At 40.5% G+C, this 21,704-nt stretch overlaps 1 protein-coding gene across 2 annotated transcripts in view; it reads left to right on the top strand.

Moving 5' to 3' along the window:
- Positions 1-20,744, top strand: part of LOC116319723 (transcription factor COE1-A) — an 88,903-nt gene extending 68,159 nt beyond the window's left edge. The window contains exons 11-17 of one of the 2 annotated variants that reach the window (XM_031739137.2): positions 2,282-2,370; positions 11,061-11,126; positions 11,213-11,375; positions 12,275-12,457; positions 13,189-13,386; positions 15,372-15,440; positions 16,816-20,744. In XM_031739137.2, coding sequence (XP_031594997.1) covers positions 2,282-2,370; positions 11,061-11,126; positions 11,213-11,375; positions 12,275-12,457; positions 13,189-13,386; positions 15,372-15,439 — 767 coding nt within the window. In that variant the 3' untranslated portion in view covers position 15,440; positions 16,816-20,744. The remainder of the gene's footprint in view (positions 1-2,281; positions 2,371-11,060; positions 11,127-11,212; positions 11,376-12,274; positions 12,458-13,188; positions 13,387-15,371; positions 15,441-16,815) is intronic. The other variant, XM_031739138.2, reaches the window with a different exon arrangement.
- The last annotated feature ends 960 nt before the right edge of the window (positions 20,745-21,704 follow it).

Genomic DNA, 21,704 nt, shown 5'->3' with positions numbered 1-21,704 from the left:
GACCTTTCAGTCACAAGCCCTCATCTCTAACTTCCAGGCTTCTGTTGGCTCATGCTGAGCAGGTTCATTATTTTCCAACCCAGTTTTGCCAAAAAAAACCACACTTCTTGATACCAGCGTGATCCTTGGGAACAAAATGTCACAAAATGAGATGTCATCCTCTCTCCTCTCTAGTGAGATCTCCCCTGCTGATTGCCACAGATGTTGTGATTCTGTCTGTTTATGCACGCTCAGGCTGAACACCGGCAACAAGAGCATTAAAGGTGCAACATGTGCTACTCTAACTTGTTGTTTTTGAGAAAAGGATAGCATCTTTTGACTTACCGTTAATCCGCTGAACTACTAGGAGGTTGAGGCGATGAATGGGAAAGCCTTTGAATTTTTGGTTTATCGTAAATCACCATTAATTTACACAAATATGAGTTTATTGTCTGACTTTGCCCCCAAGAAACACGCAGACATATTCTGCTAAATGTAAATCTTGTAGGAAAGTCATCTTCCTGATGACTTAAAGCAAGAGGTGAGAGTGAGCTCTGTTTTTACCTCTCAAGGTTCATGGCCAGTCCCTAGTTGTACATTTTACAATATATGACACCAGTGGGATTTTGCTGCAAATCAGCAAAATTGCTTCAGACCGTAAAAGTGGTTAAAAGCACATGGAAAAAAGCAAAGCTGACATTTCTAGAAACAGCAGATGGTGGAACAAGAAGTGAAAGGCTGATGGAAAATCTTATCATACATGTGTAGCCTATAAAAAAAAATGTGGTAAATAAGCCACAATATTGTTGTTGTGACAGGAAGCCTTTGGGATTGTGGTAAAGTGCTTTTTAAAGGTTGTAATCTGTATTTTTATATTAAGATAAGAGTTACATGACTTGCATGTCTATCACGTAGTTTAGAGTAAAATAGATAAGTACTATCTGTCTCTGAGACTCCCTTCAGAAACATATACAGAAGCAAGTAGCTACAGAGACCCACTGAATAATGACCCACAATATCTATCTGAGGACTAAAATGAATTAGGTCTGCCTTTTCCAGATGAGTATTTTATTTTTAGCAAACCAAGTCTAAGGCCTAAAGACTAGTTTCAACCTCCAGTTGCTAGGGATAAAAATCTGTTTTCCCCGACTTGTTGGTGAGGGTTGATGGAGGTCGTTGGCTGTCGCTTGGTCAAATCAGTTCCAAAGAGACTGCTGCACCAAAAAAAACCCCTCGTCATCCCTTCGGTCACCAGCAGATTCCAGCAGACCTCTGAAACTTCAAAAAGTGCAACGCAAACCGGAAACAGAGAACATTCACCTTCCAAGTAATGCTTTTGTTAACGCTGCAACTAAGTTGTTTTTGTGAGGTTTTATTGTGCCTTTGCAAAGCGTGCAGCAGTATATTGCAATGCTTTTGACAAAGAATAATAATAAGCATACAATCATTTATAGAAGTTATCTACCCAACATGGTCAGAGCCTTCCTAAATAGATAAATATCAGTGGTAGATATGAAAAACTACATGTAGACAGAATAAGACCATATAAAGCCTTCAGTCATTAAGGTCATCTGGAGAAATAGCCTAATCTTACAAATTTTCAATTAGACACGTTTCAAGAAGAGCAACTTGTTCTTACAGAGCAAGAACTGAATGTAGCTAAGTGGCTAAAATAATTAGTTACACCTGCTTGTGAACATGGCGCAGGGTTTTTTGAGTATTTGAAAGTTCTTTGGTTGAACTAGCAGAAAAAAAGATGAAGAACCTTTTGGAGTTTTTAAGTTCAGAGTTTAATCTCAATCTGAAAAAAAGCATCCTCCTCTTCCACACAGTAGTGGTAAGATCCAGTCATGAAATTTGAAGGTAATAAAGAGCCATAATGTGTTTTCCCCTCCTGTTAGCAGCTAAATGATGGACATATTAGAGCGAGCCTGTAATATCCAGCAGGAGCTGGTGGAGGTTTAGCCTGAAAGATGGATTTAGATGGACACAAATATAATGTGTAAAGTGGCACTTTGTGCTGACAAGCTTGCTGCATGAATTTAACAGGTAGTGATTCAGAGTTGTGTCCACAGCTTGTTTCTGTAGCCACTGATTGGCTGAATAAACACTCAATGCAGGTGCAAAGTTGAAAGATTTAAACTCATAGTTATTGAGTTATGGGTTTATGTCAGAAAACTTTCCAGCTACACCCACGAGTGCAGCATGATGTCAACACTGGAGATGGAGTGTTTCCAGTTGTTCTCAGGAAATTTCCATATTACTTATTCCCTCTGTTTCTGTTTCTCTCTGTCCTCTCCAGCGTTAAACGAACCTACCATCGACTATGGCTTCCAGAGGCTACAGAAGGTCATTCCTCGGCACCCTGGTGACCCTGAGAGGCTGCCAAAGGTACCGAAACAGTTCACATTCACATTTTGCCCATTTGTACAACAGCTTGTTGGACTTAAAATAAAACAAGAACTTGTCTTTTGTTTAGGGATGTTTCAAAAAGGACAGAAACTGTAGCTTTACAAAGATGTGAATGAAAGAACTTTGTGCTTATATTTTGTTTGCTTTGTATATGCTTGTTTTTTATATTTCTGACAAGAATATGTGTTTTTAAATCTTCTGTGGGCTGTTCTTTTACCTCTTTGTGAACCCTTTGTGTGTCAATTCTTAGCTCCACATTTACAGGGTGAGTGCTTGAATCTCTTCCAGATCAGAGAGTCATATCTGATTATTTGTTTATCAGCTGGAGATCAAGCAGCGTGTTTAAAGGTTCAGCAGATGTAAACAATTAGCACCAAACGATGAGCTCCGCTTTGATACCAAACTCTGTCATCTTGCTCTGTACATGCAGGATGACTTCTCTCAAAGTGTGTGTGTGTGTGTGTGTTTTGAGCTCACAAGTTTCAAGTCTGAAATTGTGTATCTGTGAAGGCAGGGGTCATGCCCTTGTAAACAGCTGCTGTTGATTGGTTCGCCATTCCTGCTGGAGCTAGTCCAGGATTGGCTGTCTTTGCTGTGACATCATCAAAGAGTGGGCGCTGGTCACGATGTGATGGATGTGGTGATACAGCTGTGTCATCACGGTCATGGTGACACCCTGGATCAGCCACATGTGTTATCAATCACATGTAATGTGCACCATCACCGTGGGAACGTGTTCAATATGTTACACAATAAACATAACTCTGGCGGATTTGTTGCTTTCACTAATGGTATGGTAAACAGTAATGAGCTCACTGTTGCTTAAAAGCTGGTACAAACCTACAGTACGGTCAGGTTTAGAAATGAGATGATGAGGATCAAACCACCAACCTTCTGTTTAGTAGGTGACCTGCTCTACTACCTACAGCCTGCTCTACAGCCACCCTGGATGGGGTCCTGGATGTCATAGTGAACATGAAGCTGAGAGTAATTATCATTTTTTCTTGTTCTTAATGCTTACAGTGCTCTGCTGAGATGAGCCAGAGACACAGATAATAACTGTGCCATAAATTAAGGTGTAAAATAGTAAAAAAAAAAAATGGTCACATGTACAGTACAAAATGTGACCTTTCAGGCGGGAAAACTTTTTAAAACCTTATTTGTGGCAAAGTCAGTAACTTTTCTCAGATATCAGCAGTAGTTCCATACACGCATTTTGATATAACTGATCATTAAGATGAAAGTTGTAGCTCTCTCCTTTTTCAATGAGATAAAGTTTGTCCTTGTTACTGATAACTCCCCAGGGGCTTTTTAAGATGACTGCCAAGTGGAAAGACTTTCTCCTAAAAGTTCTGCTTTAGTTTGGAGATTACACCCCCAGGAGCTGCTCGAACATGGAAACCCATGTCATGAAGCTCCCAGACCACGTTTTTTGTGCTGATGTTAATGCTGGAGGAGGTTTGTAGCTCATCAGCTTTTGGATCAGCAGAGCGTTAGCAGTTTTTATGCACTGGAGCTCAGCACTCAGCAGCCCCACTCTGTAACTTTACCCGGTCTGTCACTTTGTGTCTGAGTTTCTGTGGAAACTTCCCAAACTGACTTGTTGCATTGGTGGCATCCTATTACAGTACCACTCTGAAACTCAGTGAGCTCTTTAGAACGTGCTTGATTTTATACAGCAGTGACAATGGGACTGAAAACACCTAAAATTCAAAGATGTAGGATCTAAGAGGCCCATTACTTTTGTCCATGTAATCTACGGTAGCAACAATCTGCTCTTAGCATTGCCGCCTAACTCTGTCTTCACTTTATCCCATAACCATGCTATTTCCCTACTCAAACCTATACTATATTCACTGTGCACAAATATTCATAGTCTTGTCTGAGGACGGATTGCAGCTGTAGTGGTAGGACCATCAACATTTTGTCTTAACCATTTAATCATGGGTGATATAGTAGTATGATTGTTATTTGGACAGGTTTTTCAAGTCACTGCTTTAAAGAACACATTTAAATCCATTTACAACCCAAACAATGGGATATTATGCAGCTCACTGTTGTGAGTCACTCTCCTGGTCCATGACGCCAGTGGTTAAGTACTTCTCAAGAATAGGAACAGTTAATTTCAGTATATTTTTGCACTGGTTAAACAGGCACCTCTTTAATGGTCTGCGTATACAGGCAGTTTTAACATCTGTGTTAAGATAGTTCAGTGTAACTCATTGCCTATGGTCCATTTGTTGTTTGTTGTGTTGCACTGGGCAGATTGAAAATGTGTTTTGCATTTTTAAGGTTGAACATAAATACAGCATACATTGTGCAAAAAGTTATCGCAGTCAGGGATGGAAACGAGGAACGAAGCCAGCCCATCAGAGAAGATTTAACTCTTTTAAAAGCTTTTCTGAGCAGGCCTGTACTGTTTCAGCTTACTATAAATGCAATAAGTGCTGCAGAAAAATCTGTGCAGGAAATGAGGTTCGCAACCTGAAGCGTGCAATACCATAAGTGATGTTAGTAGGAGCTTCTGGTAAAGGCTGAGTCAGAGAAGTGACTGACTCACTTTTTCAAGCATACTGACTTTTTCAAGCATAATCTGACATAATACATAATGCTTCCAGCTTGTTTTGTTGTGTTTCACGTGAAATAGAAAAGGGAGGGGGGATAATAAACTTAGACCACATTAAAAAATCTGCCACGTAACTAACTGGCAACACTGGATGCTAATTAAGTTGTTTTTTCTTCTGTTTCCAGCAGGTGTGCATTTTAATTGTTTTGACGTGAAATAGAAAAGGGAGTTGAACAATCTTGGAGTTACATAAACAGTTAAAATAAAACAAATGAGCACGCCGACATTTATCCAAAATATTTAGAACCAAATATTATCACATCTGACCCCAAAGCACCATAAAGTATTTTTTCTGGTCTTGAACAATCATCCAGGATGATCTCCAAAAGTTGAAAGTTGTTTTTTTCTTCTGACTTTTCAGTTCTGACTGCAGGTTTCCCAAACCTTATAAACAGCACACATAATGACTGAAACCAGCCCACTGAAGGAACAATGTGTGAGGTCAGTCCTTAATCATAATTAAAAACATGACCATTGATCATGACCAAAACCCACTGATCAAAGAAAGTGATGTACCATTCACCCCAAGGATCGGGTCCCCGACACAAACAGAGTAAAATATTTAAGTGCCAAAATTGCCAGGAGTTGAACAATCTAGCGAAGCGGATGCCAGAAGAGCAATCATCAGGCAGGACTTAGTTTATTTGACATATTTTCAACGATTTTTGGCAGGGAGGAACGCTGGTTTGTCAGTTAAAATAAAACAAATCGAGGAGGGGAGCATGCCGATTGCAATAAATCTTGAATGGTACTCATAGCCATAAATACCTTTAGAATCAAATATTATCACATCTGATCAATGGTCATGGGAATTTGCATAATTATGATTAAGGAACTGACCTCAAGCCCATTGTTCCTTCAGTGGGCTGGTTTCAGTCATATGCAAATGTACTGTTTATAAGGTTTGGGGAAAGTAGCTGAGACTTTTTTTCTTGGCCTGATTTCAATTTGGAGATATTTTTCTTGGCCTGTTTTATTTGGTTGTGTCCTTGTTTTATATTATTTTATTTTTTTACTCCCATCAAAACTGGTCAGGCTCATTATAAGCAACATGAAGTCATGGAAAATATTTTTATATAGAGCTACAATCAGAGCAACCAAAGTAATGCCATGCATTGATCAGGTGTCACACTGAAGCAACAGATGATAAAGGATTAATCAGAGCCAAACATGAAGTATCTCCCAGAGATTTTCAGTCGTGGTGAAATCAAGATGAAGTTCTTCGGGAGCATGAGAAGTGAGGTTTAAGATAATAAGCGTCTGTTCACCAAGGGACATGTCACAGTTTCTTCAGGCACAGGGTAAAGGATGAAAAACGTGGCAAATGAGTTCAGATCACTTTTGAAATTAGACAATGATTGACAAAAGTCTGAGAAAAACGAGTGTACAATCCCACTCTCCCCCTCACCTCTGTTCATGCATTTCTCTGAGGCTTACAGCACTGTGGAGCCAATTTACAAAAAAAAAAAAAAAAGTCATTCTGATGACAGAAAGCTTTTAAAGCCAGACTTTATTTGAATACAAAACTCTGACATCTGACTGCTGTACTTTCTTTGTTATTAACTGTGTTATACCGTCAGTGCTCTCACTTTAGAACAAGGTTCATCGTACATGCTTGTATCTGCTTCTGTGTGTGAGTGTGTCTTTGTGTGTGAGATGCATGTGTGTGGCCGTCGCTGGGTAATTCATCATTTTGTAGCCGTGTGGTCGATCAAACTGAGACTTCATTATTGCTGCTCACCAAAGAGAGAGAGAGAGAGAGAGAGGGACTGCATGTGGATTTGTCTTATCTGTTGGTGCGATGCTGGATACATAAGAGAACAATGTGAAAATGGTTATAATGATTGCGAGTATGTGCATGTGAGCGTGTGAGCGAGATAAGTTTGGGTGATGGAATATAGTGGGGGTGTTTCGGTTGGCGCCAGAGCCACACACATGCAGACACACACACACGCGCGTACACACACCACAGTCTTGGCTGCTCATCCTGAGAATCGATCAGCCCATTTATCGAAGTTATAGGAGTTTGTTTCCAGGCCTAAAAAGAAGACAGACGGACAGACAAACAGTCGGGGCAGTGGAGTGTGTGAGAGGATTACCAGTGGACAGCCGATTCGATAATTGTTCAGTGAACATTCAGGGGATTTTGTTGGCTACACACAAACACACAGCAATATTCAGCTGTCAGTTTGTGTCACTGTGATCTCTTCAGCATCCAGCCATATGTATGTGCACGTACACTTTCTGTACACAGCGACGCACATATGGACCGTTACGCCTGAAGACACATACAGTAGGCTGTGTTTTCAACATCACGAGTGTCATTTTATTTTGAAAAGTCAGCGACTTTTCTATAGTGGTTTCCGTCCTTTTTTAACATTAACCTGGTTTTAATTCATAAAAGCTGAAGAATAGTTATGAGAATTCCCCATCGGATCGTCATTTTAAGGCTATATTTGTTCAGATAATAATCTTGCTTCTATCTGGGGTAAAGATACATTTTGTAAAATCAAGGGCCAAATTCTGCATGTGCACATCACCCGCCCACTGCTTGTCATCTGTGTGGGTGATTGCTCAGCCCTCACCCGATGTTTTACCTCAGTAAAAACTTTTCTATTAAGTTTCATTAAGTTCATTTTGAAAATTATCCTCCCTGCTAGAGTAAAAAAGATGATAAGTCCGGGTTTGCTTTGGGGTGGACCCGAGAATGCAGTGTCTCTGCCTCTTCCTCCCTCATGGTGTGACGCAACGCTCAACTCGAGGCTTCAAAAGTAAAGTCCACAAATTCACTTCAATTCAGTTTTATTTAGATAGAGCCAAATCACAACAACAGTCACCTCAATGATGGTGGTATATGTTATAAGGTAAAGACATGAACAGGTGATGCTTCAGTGTTGTAATGGAAGTGAATTGGTGCAGTTCACACGTTTCTTTTCTAGGTAAACGGTTATTTGGGAAGCATATTTTCCTTTTGTTGGATCATTCGACACGGACAAGTCTCTCTCTTTTCCTTAAGTTCAGGTTTTGGGTGTTCATGGTTTCAAAGGTTGACCAGTATGTGTCACCCTTGTAAGACTGGTAACTTCCTCTGGTGACTCACTCAGCTGACATTGCTATGCAACTCCTTTTGATGATGTCATACATAACTGAGGTCATGTCATCAGCATCACCATTATGAGTAATTGTGGTGACGCATGAACACACATATTTGAAACTACTCTAAATCTCTGTGTGTGTCACACATATCTTTGTTGACACCACCTCACCACCCATGAGAAGAAATGAAATGGGAAGCCTCAAGTCCTAACACTATCTCGCCGCGTTTTAGCAAGAGAAGAAACGCTCCCTAAAGGACGTGTGTATGTGTGAACACGTCAGTACCTCTGTATCTGTGTGTGATCGGACCTGATATCCCCCATGAGCCCACATGTAAAGTATGACATCATCTCACTGCGAGGTGTGACCCTGCATGTACGGCATCCCTAATGGCGCATTAGAAGCGGATCAGGCAGCTAATGTGCCAGCATTAGGGAGGAATAAGTCATGTGTGTGCCGTGTCTGTGCCGGCCTGGCACACGCACGTTACACACACATCTGACCCCGCAGAGACTCGGCTCAGCATTTCCTGGTCCTAATGCATACAACATGTGTGTGTCTGCGTGTGTGTGTAATGTATGGTTATCGCATTAGTGCTGGTCATAACTCAGACAGTAAAAGCACCTAGACACCTCCTGTTATTCTTTCTCTCTGCCAGCAGATCTGCCTTCCCTTTAGCTCACCTCCCCTCTCTCTCTCTCTCTGTGAGTCTGGCAGACGACCTGTTTGTCTGCATTTTTACCCGAAACAGACAGGAATAGATTATACTAAAGGTTACAAAAGTCTGGAGAAGCAGTTATATAAACTGAATCAAGGACTTGCATCCTTTATTCGATCCGATGTTGAGTTGGAAAAGTGACAAAACACACACAAAAATAATGAAATGACAAACGAGTGCTTGTCAGGTATATATTCCATAAATACCTGACAATAGATGAAATGTGGCATGATCAAAAAAGAATCAAGCAGAGATAAAAAGCTGTAAAATTGGACTTTATTGCAGCAATTAAAGTAAACAAAAGGATTCATGGTTAAAAAGTAAACATTTCAGAGATGGTTTCCATCACTTGTCATAATTCATCATTATCCGCTGTAAGCCGAGACAGCAGTTGATTGGCAGAAACACGAAGGAGGTGGTTGATCCAAAAACACCCCAGTGAGTTTTGATTTGGTGATTTGCATGTCAAAAACATCCATGCAAACATCTAAACTTGGACAGAATAATGCAAATAAGTAATGAAGTCCACTCTCTGTACCTAAACTTTTACATGCAAATCACCCAATCAGCTGTATGCCACTAACTCAGATGAGCAGTTTATAAACTGAAACCTGAAATATTTAGACATGTGCAACTTTTTAACCAAATTTGAACTTTTTACCTAGTTTTTGATGCGGCTGCAGGCTGTCGAGGCCCTTAGGACGTCAAAACTGGATCGTTGGGCTTTTTGACAACCCGTTAAGTCTCATTCACGTCAGCTAATCGTAGCTGGAAGTGTTACTTATCTGTATTAGCCAGGAGGTAATCTGACAAACATACTTTCCTATTTACGGACAAGCACAACCTGAGAGATTAATTAGGTGATGTATGTGTGCGTCTAAATATGAACAAAGTATTCAGAGTGCATCGATTCCAGCAGTCAGACCCTTGAATGATGTAGCAGCCAAAGCCTGCAGACCTGATAATGATGATGTTACCAGAGGATCATCTTTCCTTCCCGTTTATCAGCTACTGGCCTTACTGGAACCACTCGAACAGTCAGGATCAGATTTCTGTGTGTGTGTGTGTGTGTGTCTCAGCTCACCAGTCTAATAATGAGAGGTTAACAGAGAGGCAGCCAGACCGTAATAATGTGTAAGAGATTGAATTTAGCACCGTGGACAGGCACACTAAAACTGCTGACTGGCTCTGTGACCTCACACACGCACACAGAGACACACACTGATGGAGAGGCAATATGTTCCACCAGGCACAAACTCGCAGGAGAGCACACATGCAGCCAACTGTAAGTACGTGTGTGAGCGTGTCACACGGTGCAGGTTAATACTGTGAAGCACAGAGTAATTTTCTCTCTGTCACCGGGCAGCCTCACGCTGTGGAAACGACAACACATTAACTGTTAAACAAGAGACCTTAGACCCCGGGGTGGGCGCAGAGAGAAAGAGGAAGAAACCAAGAGGGCGGGCGGGTGAGGAAGCAAGGAGAAACAATAAAGAGGCTTGGCAAAAGAGCAAAATAGAGTGGAAGACAGAGGAGATGATTCCCAGCGTGTGTGCAAAATGGCAAAAAGGAAGTGGAGGAGAAACACGTGAAGCTGGACTAGGAAAGCAGAAGAAGGGGAGGGTGTGGGGAAGACTGAGATGAACAAGTGGGGGAGGGGAAGGCATCAAATCCTCAAATAACTGATTGCACTTTCCATCACAAGATCCAGAAAATGTGAATGAAAATGAGCTTAATCTGGCTTTATTGGTCACCTGGCCTGTTAAACAGAGCAGCACGAGACCAAAACTACTCACATGACTGTGGTCTATTTTGAACAGAGATGCACAGCAGAAGAGCCTGCAGCACTTTAAATTGACTTCAGAGTATATTTTAAATACCTGTCACCTTAAGATGTCATTAAGATGCACAGGCACATAAAAGCACTTGACTTGACAGCAGGTAATCTGCCTTTAAAAGGACTGAGGAGCAATTTGTTTATCGTGAGTAGATGGTAAAATGGATGTGAAGTAAGGGGAAAGGGATTGCACATGTGTATCATTTAGCAACTATTATAAGTGGAAATGGTGGGTGTGCCTTCATGTGTGTGAAGCTCAATTTTACTTTATGGATTCAAGGTTTTTCATACTTCCTGTCTCTTAAGGAAATGTAAGTAGAAAGAAGGAGACAGTTACAGGTGATTAACTGTAATACGTGCTGCTGTCTTCAACTTTTCTCTCCTTGTGTCAGGAGGTCATTCTGAAGAGAGCAGCAGATCTGGTGGAAGCCCTCTATGGTTTGCCTCATAATAACCAGGTACACACATACACACACCGCATGGAAAGAGGGAAATCAGTACTTTGCTGTTGTGTTCATTCTAAAGCGCTTTCTTCTTCCTGAAGGAGATCATCCTCAAACGTGCAGCAGACATCGCAGAAGCTCTTTACAGCGTTCCACGAGGACACACCCAGCTTTCCAGTTCAACTCACAGCGGCATGATGGGAGTCAACTCTTTCACCGGGCAGCTGTCCGTCAACGTATCCGAACCCTCGCAAGCCAATCAGGGTAAGAATTTGTCATCATGCTGTTTAGCAATTGCCATTAAATATTTAACATCGCTACAGCGCAGCCTAAAAACACCATATGAGCTCATTTTATTACATATTTGCAGGGACATGTTTAAAATCAGTTTATAGGGAACTTTGTAATTTTTTGGTTTTAAATCAAAGGCAGGATATTTGTTCCTTTATCAGCCATCCCATAGTATTTAATCTCTATGAACATATATATTTATTATATATATTTATATACAGAATCTGAAGGCAAGACTCAAAATCTTTGGTATCTGTTTGGAGCTACCTGACCTACTGACCAATCATGTTTAAACAGGCTTCAGCTACACCTTCTTCCTCTTTAAGCTGCTCCTTTTAGAGGTCACCACAGCGGATCATCCCAAGCATCCTCCTCTGTCACACCAAACCTCTGCATGTCACTACATCCACAAACCTCTTCTGAGGTCTTCCTCTTTTCTTCCTGCCTGGCAGCTCCATATTCAACATCCTTTGTTCATTATATCCACTTTCCCTCCTCTGCACATGTCCAAACCATGTCAATCTTCCTCTTGGCAAGGGAAAAGAAATCACTGTGCAAAGCAAAAGAGGGATTTCATTTTCTGAAATTCTAGCTCAGGCCCATTGCCAATTTAGTTTTGTTTATTCACTATTTTATATTTTAATTTATAAAAAAAGAACAATACATGGAACGGGAAGTCTGTTCCTTGGCTGCACTAGAATCCCTGGAAATCTTCAGCATCAACACACTCCATGGTTCTACTGTTCCACTTTCTGTGCAGCTCTGTTCTGCAACCAGGAAAATGCTAAATTGAAACTTCCCGTGTGTGGAGATGTGTATCATAAATGTTTTTAATTAGCATCACTTCAGTCCTTTTTCCGTATTTCCGGCAGGTTTTGTGCGCAGCAGCAGTAGTGTGTCACCCCACGGTTACGTGCCCAGCTCCACGCCTCAGCAGACCAGTTACACCTCAGTCACCAGCACCATGAATGGCTACGCCAACAACACCGGCATGACCAACCTGGGAGGCTCGCCCACTTTCCTCAATGGCTCTGCAGCCAACTCGCCTTATGCTAGTGAGTGGATCTGTGCACCTTTACAATGTGCTTGCACCGCTGCCATTTAATTTCAGGTCCTCCACACTGCCCACATACACCGTCAGTACCTTCAGACTCAGATGAAAGCAGCGCCATGCACTCACATACAAACGCATTCTGAACCGCGCACACGCAAAATGCCTGTGGACAGAAAGTGAAAGTCTCAGATGTGCTGTGTGGAGATTCCCCCATGGGGCTTTCTGTCGCAGCGTCTTCAAAAACAATCACCAACTCATGGCTCATCGCTCCATTTTGTCCTCCGTCCATCTCCTCCCTCCTTCCCAGAGTGCCTTTTATCTGACAGCCACACCTCTTCTCCCTCTGTTGGTTAATTGCATCCCATTTCCATTTAGCAGAAAGGAAGACCAAAAAAAAAAAAAAACAGAGGGAGGGAAGAGTGGAGCCACGTAGAGAGAAGCGAGATTTTTTTGTTTGAGAAGAGTAAACTGGAAGACTGGAACCATCTGGTGACACTTCCCATGAAGTTCATTTTAAGCCACATGCAATAGATGGACATCTGACAACTCTGGAACCTGATTTGTTTACAATGAAAAGCTAATTTTGCCTGTATTTGCACACCATGAGCACACTTTATATCTCACATAGAGAAGAAGGTGCTCCCATTTAATTCACAAGAGAATAAACTATTACTTTCTGAAGCTTTAATCATTTTTCTTTTAATTTCTGTCTGCTCTCTCCTGCCTCTCCAGTTGTTCCATCCAGTCCTACTATGGCCTCCTCCACCTCTCTTCCCTCCAACTGCTCCTCCTCTTCTGGTGTCTTCTCCTTCTCTCCAGCCAACATGGTGTCAGCAGCAGTTAAACAGAAGTCCGCCTTTGCTCCGGTAGTCAGGCCCTCGTCGTCCCCTCCGCCCTCCTGCACCAGTGCCAATGGCAACGGGCTTCAAGGTAATTTACCATGTGAGTCTATCATATGGTGCTTCGAGGTAGGATTTTCCCCAGCGCATGAGTTTAGGATGATTTCTGTTCCTGTTTTTTCAACTAGTCTGTCACATCATCCTCTAACTCCTCTCAGATCCTTACTGGATTGTGAGCACATGCACACACTGTTTTAGAGTTAAATATTTTAGATTAATGAGCTTCTTTGGTCCAAACTGGTCCCAACATCCCCTGTGGCGTTCCTGTTTATTAGTGAAATATCGGAAGAGCTATTGACTGGATTGTAATGAAAACGGGTACAATGCTATTCTAAATAGACTCAATTCAAAGTCAGAGTCTCGAGAGTCTGCATGCTTATGGTAATAAGGTGATTCTGGGCTAAAATGACTTTCACTCATTAGTATTAATTTTCTCTTTGCTGCACTGCAGGCCTGAAACACTGCAAGCAACAATATCTGTGGTGTAATGAGGCTTATCCAACTTAAAAAATGCTAAACTAATTCTCCTCTCTTAAATTTGCCACTTTTGAATAATAAAAATATCCCTTCCAAATCTTTGAGATGAATCTGGAAAATTCTCGTGCCTTGCCACTTAGAATAGCCCTTATACACCGACATAAGTTTATGACTGGAAAAGGAAGGAAAATGTAAACGCTGAACTTTAACTCAGTGTTCTAAAAGTACGGTTAATGGGTCAGTGGCAGCATTTTATGAAGCTGCAAGTGCAACAAGAAAAGAATCCAATGCTGTATTTCTTTCAGTCCTAGCTCATGTCACATTGTGCTATATAGCAGCTCAAAATGAGACCAAGGTAACATTTCTCTTCTGTTTCATAGCAGACTAAACATTATCCAACACTTACAAATACAGCTGCTATTAAGAAATGTTGCAGTCTCTATAATGGTTAAAACGCCATAAACAACCACAAAGATGACAGCCACCTTCACCTGAAACAGACAAACGCTAAATAACTGTGTTGGATGTTAATATTTGCAGCCCTCAGAATATTTTTGGTTCCCCAAGGCCTCGGTCAAACAGGCCTAGAGACTAGTTGGCAAACTGATGACAGCCTGCCATTGCTATGGAAAGGTATGTGCTACCTAACCAGCTGGTTTAACGCTTCTGGAGGTTGCTGCCTGTTCCTAGTTGAAATCGGTTGCATAGACTGATTTCATGGACTAGATGTGTCCTTGATCAACACAGCTGATTTAAATGGCTAAATTACCTCCTCAACATGTCTTGAAGTTCTCTAGAGGCCTGGTATCTGAAACCTGCAGGACACTAGCCCTTGAGGCCTGGAATGCTCACCCATGCTGTAGAGTCCGTCTATAGCATGGTCTACTTGTCTACTTTCCAAACTGTAGTAAAACTGTGAAAAGTGTAACACAAACTGGAAATGGAGATTGTTTGACTTTAAAGTAAATGTCACGTGTTTTGAACCATATTGGTTACAGGTATAACCTTTACTTTGAAGGCAAACCTTCTATTACCGTTTTATGTTGCACTTTTTCAAGTTGTACTCCCACTCAGCAAGTAGTTAGCAAGTATTTGCAGACAAACATGAAAAACTACAGACGGCAACAATAACTTTGGTGATTTGTGAGAGTCACCAACCTCCAGCAACCACTGCCAGCCATTTGAAGAATGCATCATGTCCAATATGGCAGACAAAGTGTGCATTTGTCACATTTGGAAACCTCAATACCTCTTTGGGAGCAGTGCCATGGTTGCCAACAGGTCTCTAGGCCTGTGTAACTAAGAGTAAATTGCCAAGCAGTGACCAAAACTTTGAGAACACCACGTTTAAACTATTTAAATAGCTTTTTTTAAAAGTTTAAACTATTGTATCCAAATTTTCTTTTTGTTTTGCTTAATAGTTTGGATTAAAACATTTTCAGTTCTTTTTCCTGTCTTTTCTTTTTACTTCTAACCTCCCCTCTTTTTTATTCCTCTGGACTGTCACTCTTATCATTTCTCCGTTCCTCTCTCTACCAGATCAAACATTTGTGGACTCTAGCAAGTACTCAACAGCCAGCTCTCTACAAGGCCTGGCCTTCACCTGAAGTATGTTCCTCTACTGATTCTTCCTTCAGCTCTGTTAACTCATTGCATTGGAACATTTACTCAACTAATTTCACTGAAGCAACCATTGCCGTGTTTCACATCTTCCACTAAACGATTGCTCAAACTCTTTCCTGCCTTTTCACCTTTGTACGGCTTTTCTTTCCCTCTCTCCCGCCTCATCGCCAACTCTTCATTCTTCTCGTGTACAGATCAAGCAATTTGTTTCACTGGGTAACTCCTCCCTGTCTTCCCATTGGCTGGGAAGAAAGACGGGAAGTTAGATATTTACAAAGACCCCCACCCAAAAAAGACATTTGGCGTGGAAAATTTATTGCTCAACATCACTGGCTTTGTGTAGCTGTATGTGAGCGTGTGTGTAGAGTGAGCATGTGCGGGGGTGTGGGAACTCAAAGCGTAGCCTCAAAGCACAGCTGAAATAAACACATCCCACTTACAGCTCCACACACACACACACACACACACACACACACACACACACACACTTTCCTCTGTCACAGACACTGGGTGATCACACACTGCCAGCTTACTAGGGAGCGATCAACAATGACAGCTGTTCGACTCTCTTGACAGTTTTTACAGTCAGTCTACCTGCCCCATGGCGTGTGTGTGTGTGTGTGTGTGTGACTGAAAGGAAAAAACTGGAGGTTTTACTGAAACAATTTTGTCATGCTGGTACTAAAAAAAATCGATCCCTTTTTTTCTTGATAGTTTTCACTCACTGTGAAATAAAAAGCTTTTCACTTAATAATTTCTCCAATTTGCTGTGCACATTTCATGGGAACATACCTCTGTATTCAAAGCACCATTACGGGGGCCCACCAAGGATAATGTGCAGGGCAAAGGTAGGGGTCAGGCAAGCAGTAGTTGTTGTTATGGTTGGGGTAATTCTCCAGGAAGTGAACATAATGTCCAAAGTAATGTCCTCTGAAGTGATGTAAACGCGACTCTGTGTGTGCGACGTGTATGTGTGTGTCACTTTTGGGCTGAGCTCTGCTTCTCACATGTTGACACCCATCCCTCGGGTTTAAAGGCAGCACATGCCATGATGCAATCTGTCAGGCACACGTACAAACGTACAGTTAAAATATGCCAACTGTTGCTGCGCAGAATTAAATGTGTGTGAGCTTAAAAGATGCGTCCCCGCACCACTTTACTGATTTATTTGTCTATTGATGTTTTAAATGTCGCTTCGGTCACACAGCTGCGCAGATGGGAAAACATATTGATGTATTTAAAGGGGGGATTTTTTATGATGATGAAATATTTGGCTGTGTTTTTAACAGTTTATTTTTCCTTCTCTTCCCCTCCTTCCTCTCCCTCTTTTCTTTTTTTTCCTCTTTCTCCGACCCAACAGCAATCCCGGGAATGATCGTCCCACCCATGTAAAGGTGTGTGTGCATGATTTTGTGTGTGTGTGTGTGTGTGTGAGTGAGAGAGAGAGAGAGTTGAACCAAGCACACTCTCACTGATCATGGTGGAGGCTTCAGTGTGAGTCTGACTCCGGTCAGCGATGGAAGGAGCTGTCCCGATTTGAAGGAACAAACCCAACTCAGGCCCTTTCTAACACAACAAAACAACTTCGAGAGAAAAAGAAGAAGAACAAAAAACAAACTGTTTGCAAGAAAATAAGTTGTTTAGACTTTGTACACCTTGATGCTTTTTATAGGAGAACGGCCACGCCTCTTACAACTCTCCAAGGACACAGGAAGTGTATTTATTTTGGAGAGAATCCACTTCCTCCCATGAGTGTTTGTTGACTTTTTTTTTCTTTTCACGCAACAGTTTATGTGTGATAATCATCTTCTAACTGTAACCTACACGAGGTGGTTTCTATTTAAGAAGTTTTGTCTTTAATGAAGGAGTAAAATGTGAAGCATACCTGATAATGATGAAGTGATGATGAGTCAAAATGATGATGAAGTCACAGGGTCAAATCCAGCCAACACAGACAAGCCAAACCAGACATACACTCACACATGCTTTTACTTCTCTTTGCCAAATCCTTGCCACCACCAAGAGGAAAAAAGAGGAAGCTTCTTGTCTGCATCTGATGCTCCAGTTTTAGCCATTTAAGAAGTTTACTTTGAGCCTCCTCTACATACATCTGTCCTGCAGCTTCAGTCTTTCAGCCAACAGATAACTCAAGAGAGAATGAGACTTGCTTCACTTGTAGTAGAAGATAGATTTGACAGTAGATGCATGTAAAAAGGAAACAAATGATCACAGATCCTTTCCCACACAGTAGTACATTATTTTTGTGTGCCAATAGCAGCTTCACTGCTCAGGATTTGACCCCTACCCTCAATTATCCCTGTTACAGCAACTGGTTGAGACGCATACAGCCGCAGAGACCTCTATGAGAGGGAGAACATGTCTTAAAAGACTGCTGCAATTTTGACTTTTATTTTGATGTGTGAGATTTGTTTTCTTGAGTTTTGTCATAATTGAAAAAATATTTCTTTGGTTTTTTTGGTTTGCTGTGTTTGTTAAATTTCATTTTCATTTTTATTTTTATCAGCCAGCCAATCAGATTGTGCTTCTTTTTTTCCTGCCTGCTTTCTCATCTAGTTTGATTTGAAACTTGAGTGGGAAAAGTGCTGCGCTGCAACAAATGTCAAGTTCAGAACATTGCAACTGAGGATTAAGAACAATCGTCTTTTTCAAAAAGCGTTTGTGAAAACAAATGCCGACGAGTCCTAGCAAGAAGAACAGCAACATTAGACCTTTCAGCAGCTGCACTCAAATGAAGAAAGCTTACGTTTTTGTAGTGACCACAGTAATACAAGTGTGATTCTAGGATAGGTCAAGAAAACATGCGATACTAACAAAGAAATGCTCTTCATTCCACCTGACCAAGTTGTATTTGTGCTTAATCGTTACTTTAATTCAGTTTTTTATTTTTATTTATATAGCATCAAATCACAGCAGTATTCGCTCCAAGGGGCTTCAGATCGTGAAGACAATATTAGAAAGAAACCTCAACAATAAGACAACCCCCTATGAATAAGCACTTGGCGACAGTGGGAAGGAAAAACTCCCTTTAACAGGAAGAAACCTCCAGCCGCACCACGCTTAAGGAGTGGCAGCCAACTGCTGCGACTTGTTAGTGGTGAGGGAAGGAGGAGAGGACAAAACACACAGGAGAGCAAGAAATTAATAATAACTAATGATTAAAAAGTTGTGTATTCACATATAGAGAATGAAATGATCGCCAACATCACTAACCTGTAATTCATAGTTTTGTTACATCATTAAAAAAAATGATATACTGTGTAATCCTGATAGGGACGTCATATTGTAATTCTGATGTTTATGTTTCATTCAGATGACTCGTCGGTTCAGTATTTTGCACTATTTGTGACTTGAGGTATAAAAAAATGGCATTTTTTGCAGCGCAGAACAATTAGCCAGCAACATGTCTTAAATGCCCGCTGTGTAAAAATTAGCTGCAGTGTGTGTGTTTTTTACAGTCTTGAAGTCTTAAAATATGATGTTATTTTTGCCAAAGCCCTTTTTGAGACATTTATGCTTAAACAGTCTTACGCCACAATTATTAATATGATGTTTGGGGATTTTTTCTTGTCACACATCATAAAAAATGAAAATGCCATTTTAAGTTATCTGTCCGTGCTTAACACACAAGCACATCTTTAAGCCAGGTTTATGGTTTATGGTCCCTGCACTGGTTGTGTAACATGTCAAATGTGATGTCACAACAGCCCAGTCACTGTTTATAGTGGTGCTCGTCCTGAATGATAGATCCCGCCATTCGCAAAAAGCCATGACATCAGTGTGGGTATAGGTTTTCTCTGGAAAGTCTCATCTTTTCAAGCTCATTCTTCTCTTCGTCTGGGAATCTCTCACTCATATCTTCAACCTGCTCCCACCCCCTTCCCTGGGGACAAAAATCGACAGGTGTACGACAAGCTGAAATGACACTAAAAGAGTGCTCCAGCAGTTGTGACATCACTTTTGGCACATGCCTCAAACTGAAATCTGAAAATGAATTTGATTCTGAACAGAAAATCACTTATTCAATAAACAGATGTCATCTGTAATTATAGCCTGAGGTGATGTGGACTTAGAATGCCATAATGTTACTACCAAGAACAGGGAAGAAAATACTTAAAACGCCTCAATTCTTACATTCATCTCCTCAGCAAAGGGCAGTAACCAGTAAGTCAGTAAAGCAAAACCCAACAACTGGGATTAAAAACACTTTAAAAAAAAATCCAGTAGAATGTCTTAAAATTTAACCTTTGAGATGTCAGGAAGCAAAAGAAAAATCCCTGAAAAAAAGAAGGAAAATCCTGAAAACTCACCTCTGTAGAGCCGCAGACGTGTTCCTTATTTTATTTGTCTCATGTCACGATTAAAATGTTATAAATTAATCTTATTTGTTTTTGTATTATAGTGTCTGTTGTTAAAAGCCATACTTCCACTGCTAATTTCAATCAAACTAAAATAAGCCATGGTGTACTTTTATATCGCGTTAGGAGGCGGATGTTTTTCTTTTTGTCATGATGTCGTTTGTACCATTCTTGTTACAGTTAGCACCATTTTTTGTTGCATTATGTAGATGTAGAGTTTATGAATATGTCCTTATGATTATTCGTGTTTGTCTTCCATTTGATGGATTTTAGGATTGAACAAAGTTGCTCAATGAAGGCTGAAAGGGATAAAGGAAAATTCTCCTGCTTTAGCGGGTTTTATGTCCTCTCTTTGCTTCCTTCCTCTGTTCATTCACCCTCCCTCCGGAATATTAAATCTGTATGTTTGCCCTCTTTTTCTTCTTTCCCTTTAAATCAAATGAGCCACCTATTTATTTTATCTCAAATATGGGTCTGGTGACCACTCTTCTGTTTGTGGAGTGCCTGTGAGTGCGTGTGACTGTCTGTCATCTTTTTCCTCTGAAAGAAAAGTGTGACGTTCAAAAGCCGAGGAATGTTTTTTTTTTTTTTTGTTGGTTGCTTTTTTTATTAGTACATATATAAATACCTGTACAGGAAGGTCTAAATAGAGCGTTTTGTTAAAGGAAGTAAGATCCAAAGCACTTGTCTAACAAAAGTAACACCATTTATCATGGCTTGTCTGCGTTCGGGCTTAGAGTGGTGGGCATCTTCTACACACACGTTATCAGCAGTATCAGTATGGAGGGGAAGAGTACAGAGGAAACTACTGTAAAGATGATAATGATGATTTTTTTTCTCATTATTTTGAACTTTGAAGTGTAAAATAACTTTTTGACTCTCACTATATTTAATTAAAGTTCTTTCTTCTCTGTGAAAAGGTGTCAGTTACTGTCTCTAAAGTGCCACATAGAATGCAACATGCAACACACACATGCAAGGAAAAGACACAGATGGAGACATTGCTTCATCACCTGTGTCTTGTTACCCTGCTGTGTCCACTTGTGTTCCCCACAGTTTTTGTATTATTGTCTGTCAACCTACTTGTGTTTGTTCCCTGGCTGTTAAGAAGTCCTTTGGATTGGTAGCCCTTTATAATACAGCCCATGAATTTCAGTTTAGTTTATCTGAAGTTTATCTGAAGTTACAATGTCATAATATTTATCTACATATTATTACTGGCAGATACAATAGAATAATGAAGTAACATTTCAACTTTTTACATGAAAAAAATTCTGTAAATCATTTTAAATCACTGTAAATCAACTACTTGTGGCTTAACCTTACCTTTTGATTTACAGCATGCGATAAGGGCTCGTCTCCCTTTCCTACTTACAAGAAAAAAATGAACACCATAAACACTGGAGGCATGGGTCCGTATGATGTTGAAATGATGCAACCAAGTCAAACTTGATCTTTTTTCCTGTCACAAATCCTGATAAACTCTTTTCAAAAGGACTGTGAGAATGTAGAAAACACTAATAGAATACTTTTTAATTTATATGCAAAGCCAAAATTTAACACAGCAGAATAAACAATCATCTGTTCTTATTAGATATAAATTCCTTTAGTCATTGTTATTTATACTTGTTTGTAGAGTTTATCGATTTGTTTGCTTTGTTTTGGTGCTTTCTACATAATATGACCTCTGCCCCTAAAAGTACAAATTACTTTCAGACTTTTTTTTTGCCTTTTTCTTTTTGCTAAACCTTCCTGGAAATTCAACATTACTTAAAATTGCTTACAGTATAATTATTTCCTGAAAAAAATTCTAAAGTTCCACAGTACTTACTATTACTTACGGTGTAATTATTTCTTCTTTTGTGTAAAACTT

The sequence above is a fragment of the Oreochromis aureus genome, linkage group 10, assembly GCF_013358895.1.
Source record: "Oreochromis aureus strain Israel breed Guangdong linkage group 10, ZZ_aureus, whole genome shotgun sequence".
Lineage (NCBI taxonomy): Eukaryota > Metazoa > Chordata > Actinopteri > Cichliformes > Cichlidae > Oreochromis > Oreochromis aureus.
Note: the sequence above shows the minus strand (reverse complement) of the source record. Positions and strands in the feature narration are given on the sequence as shown.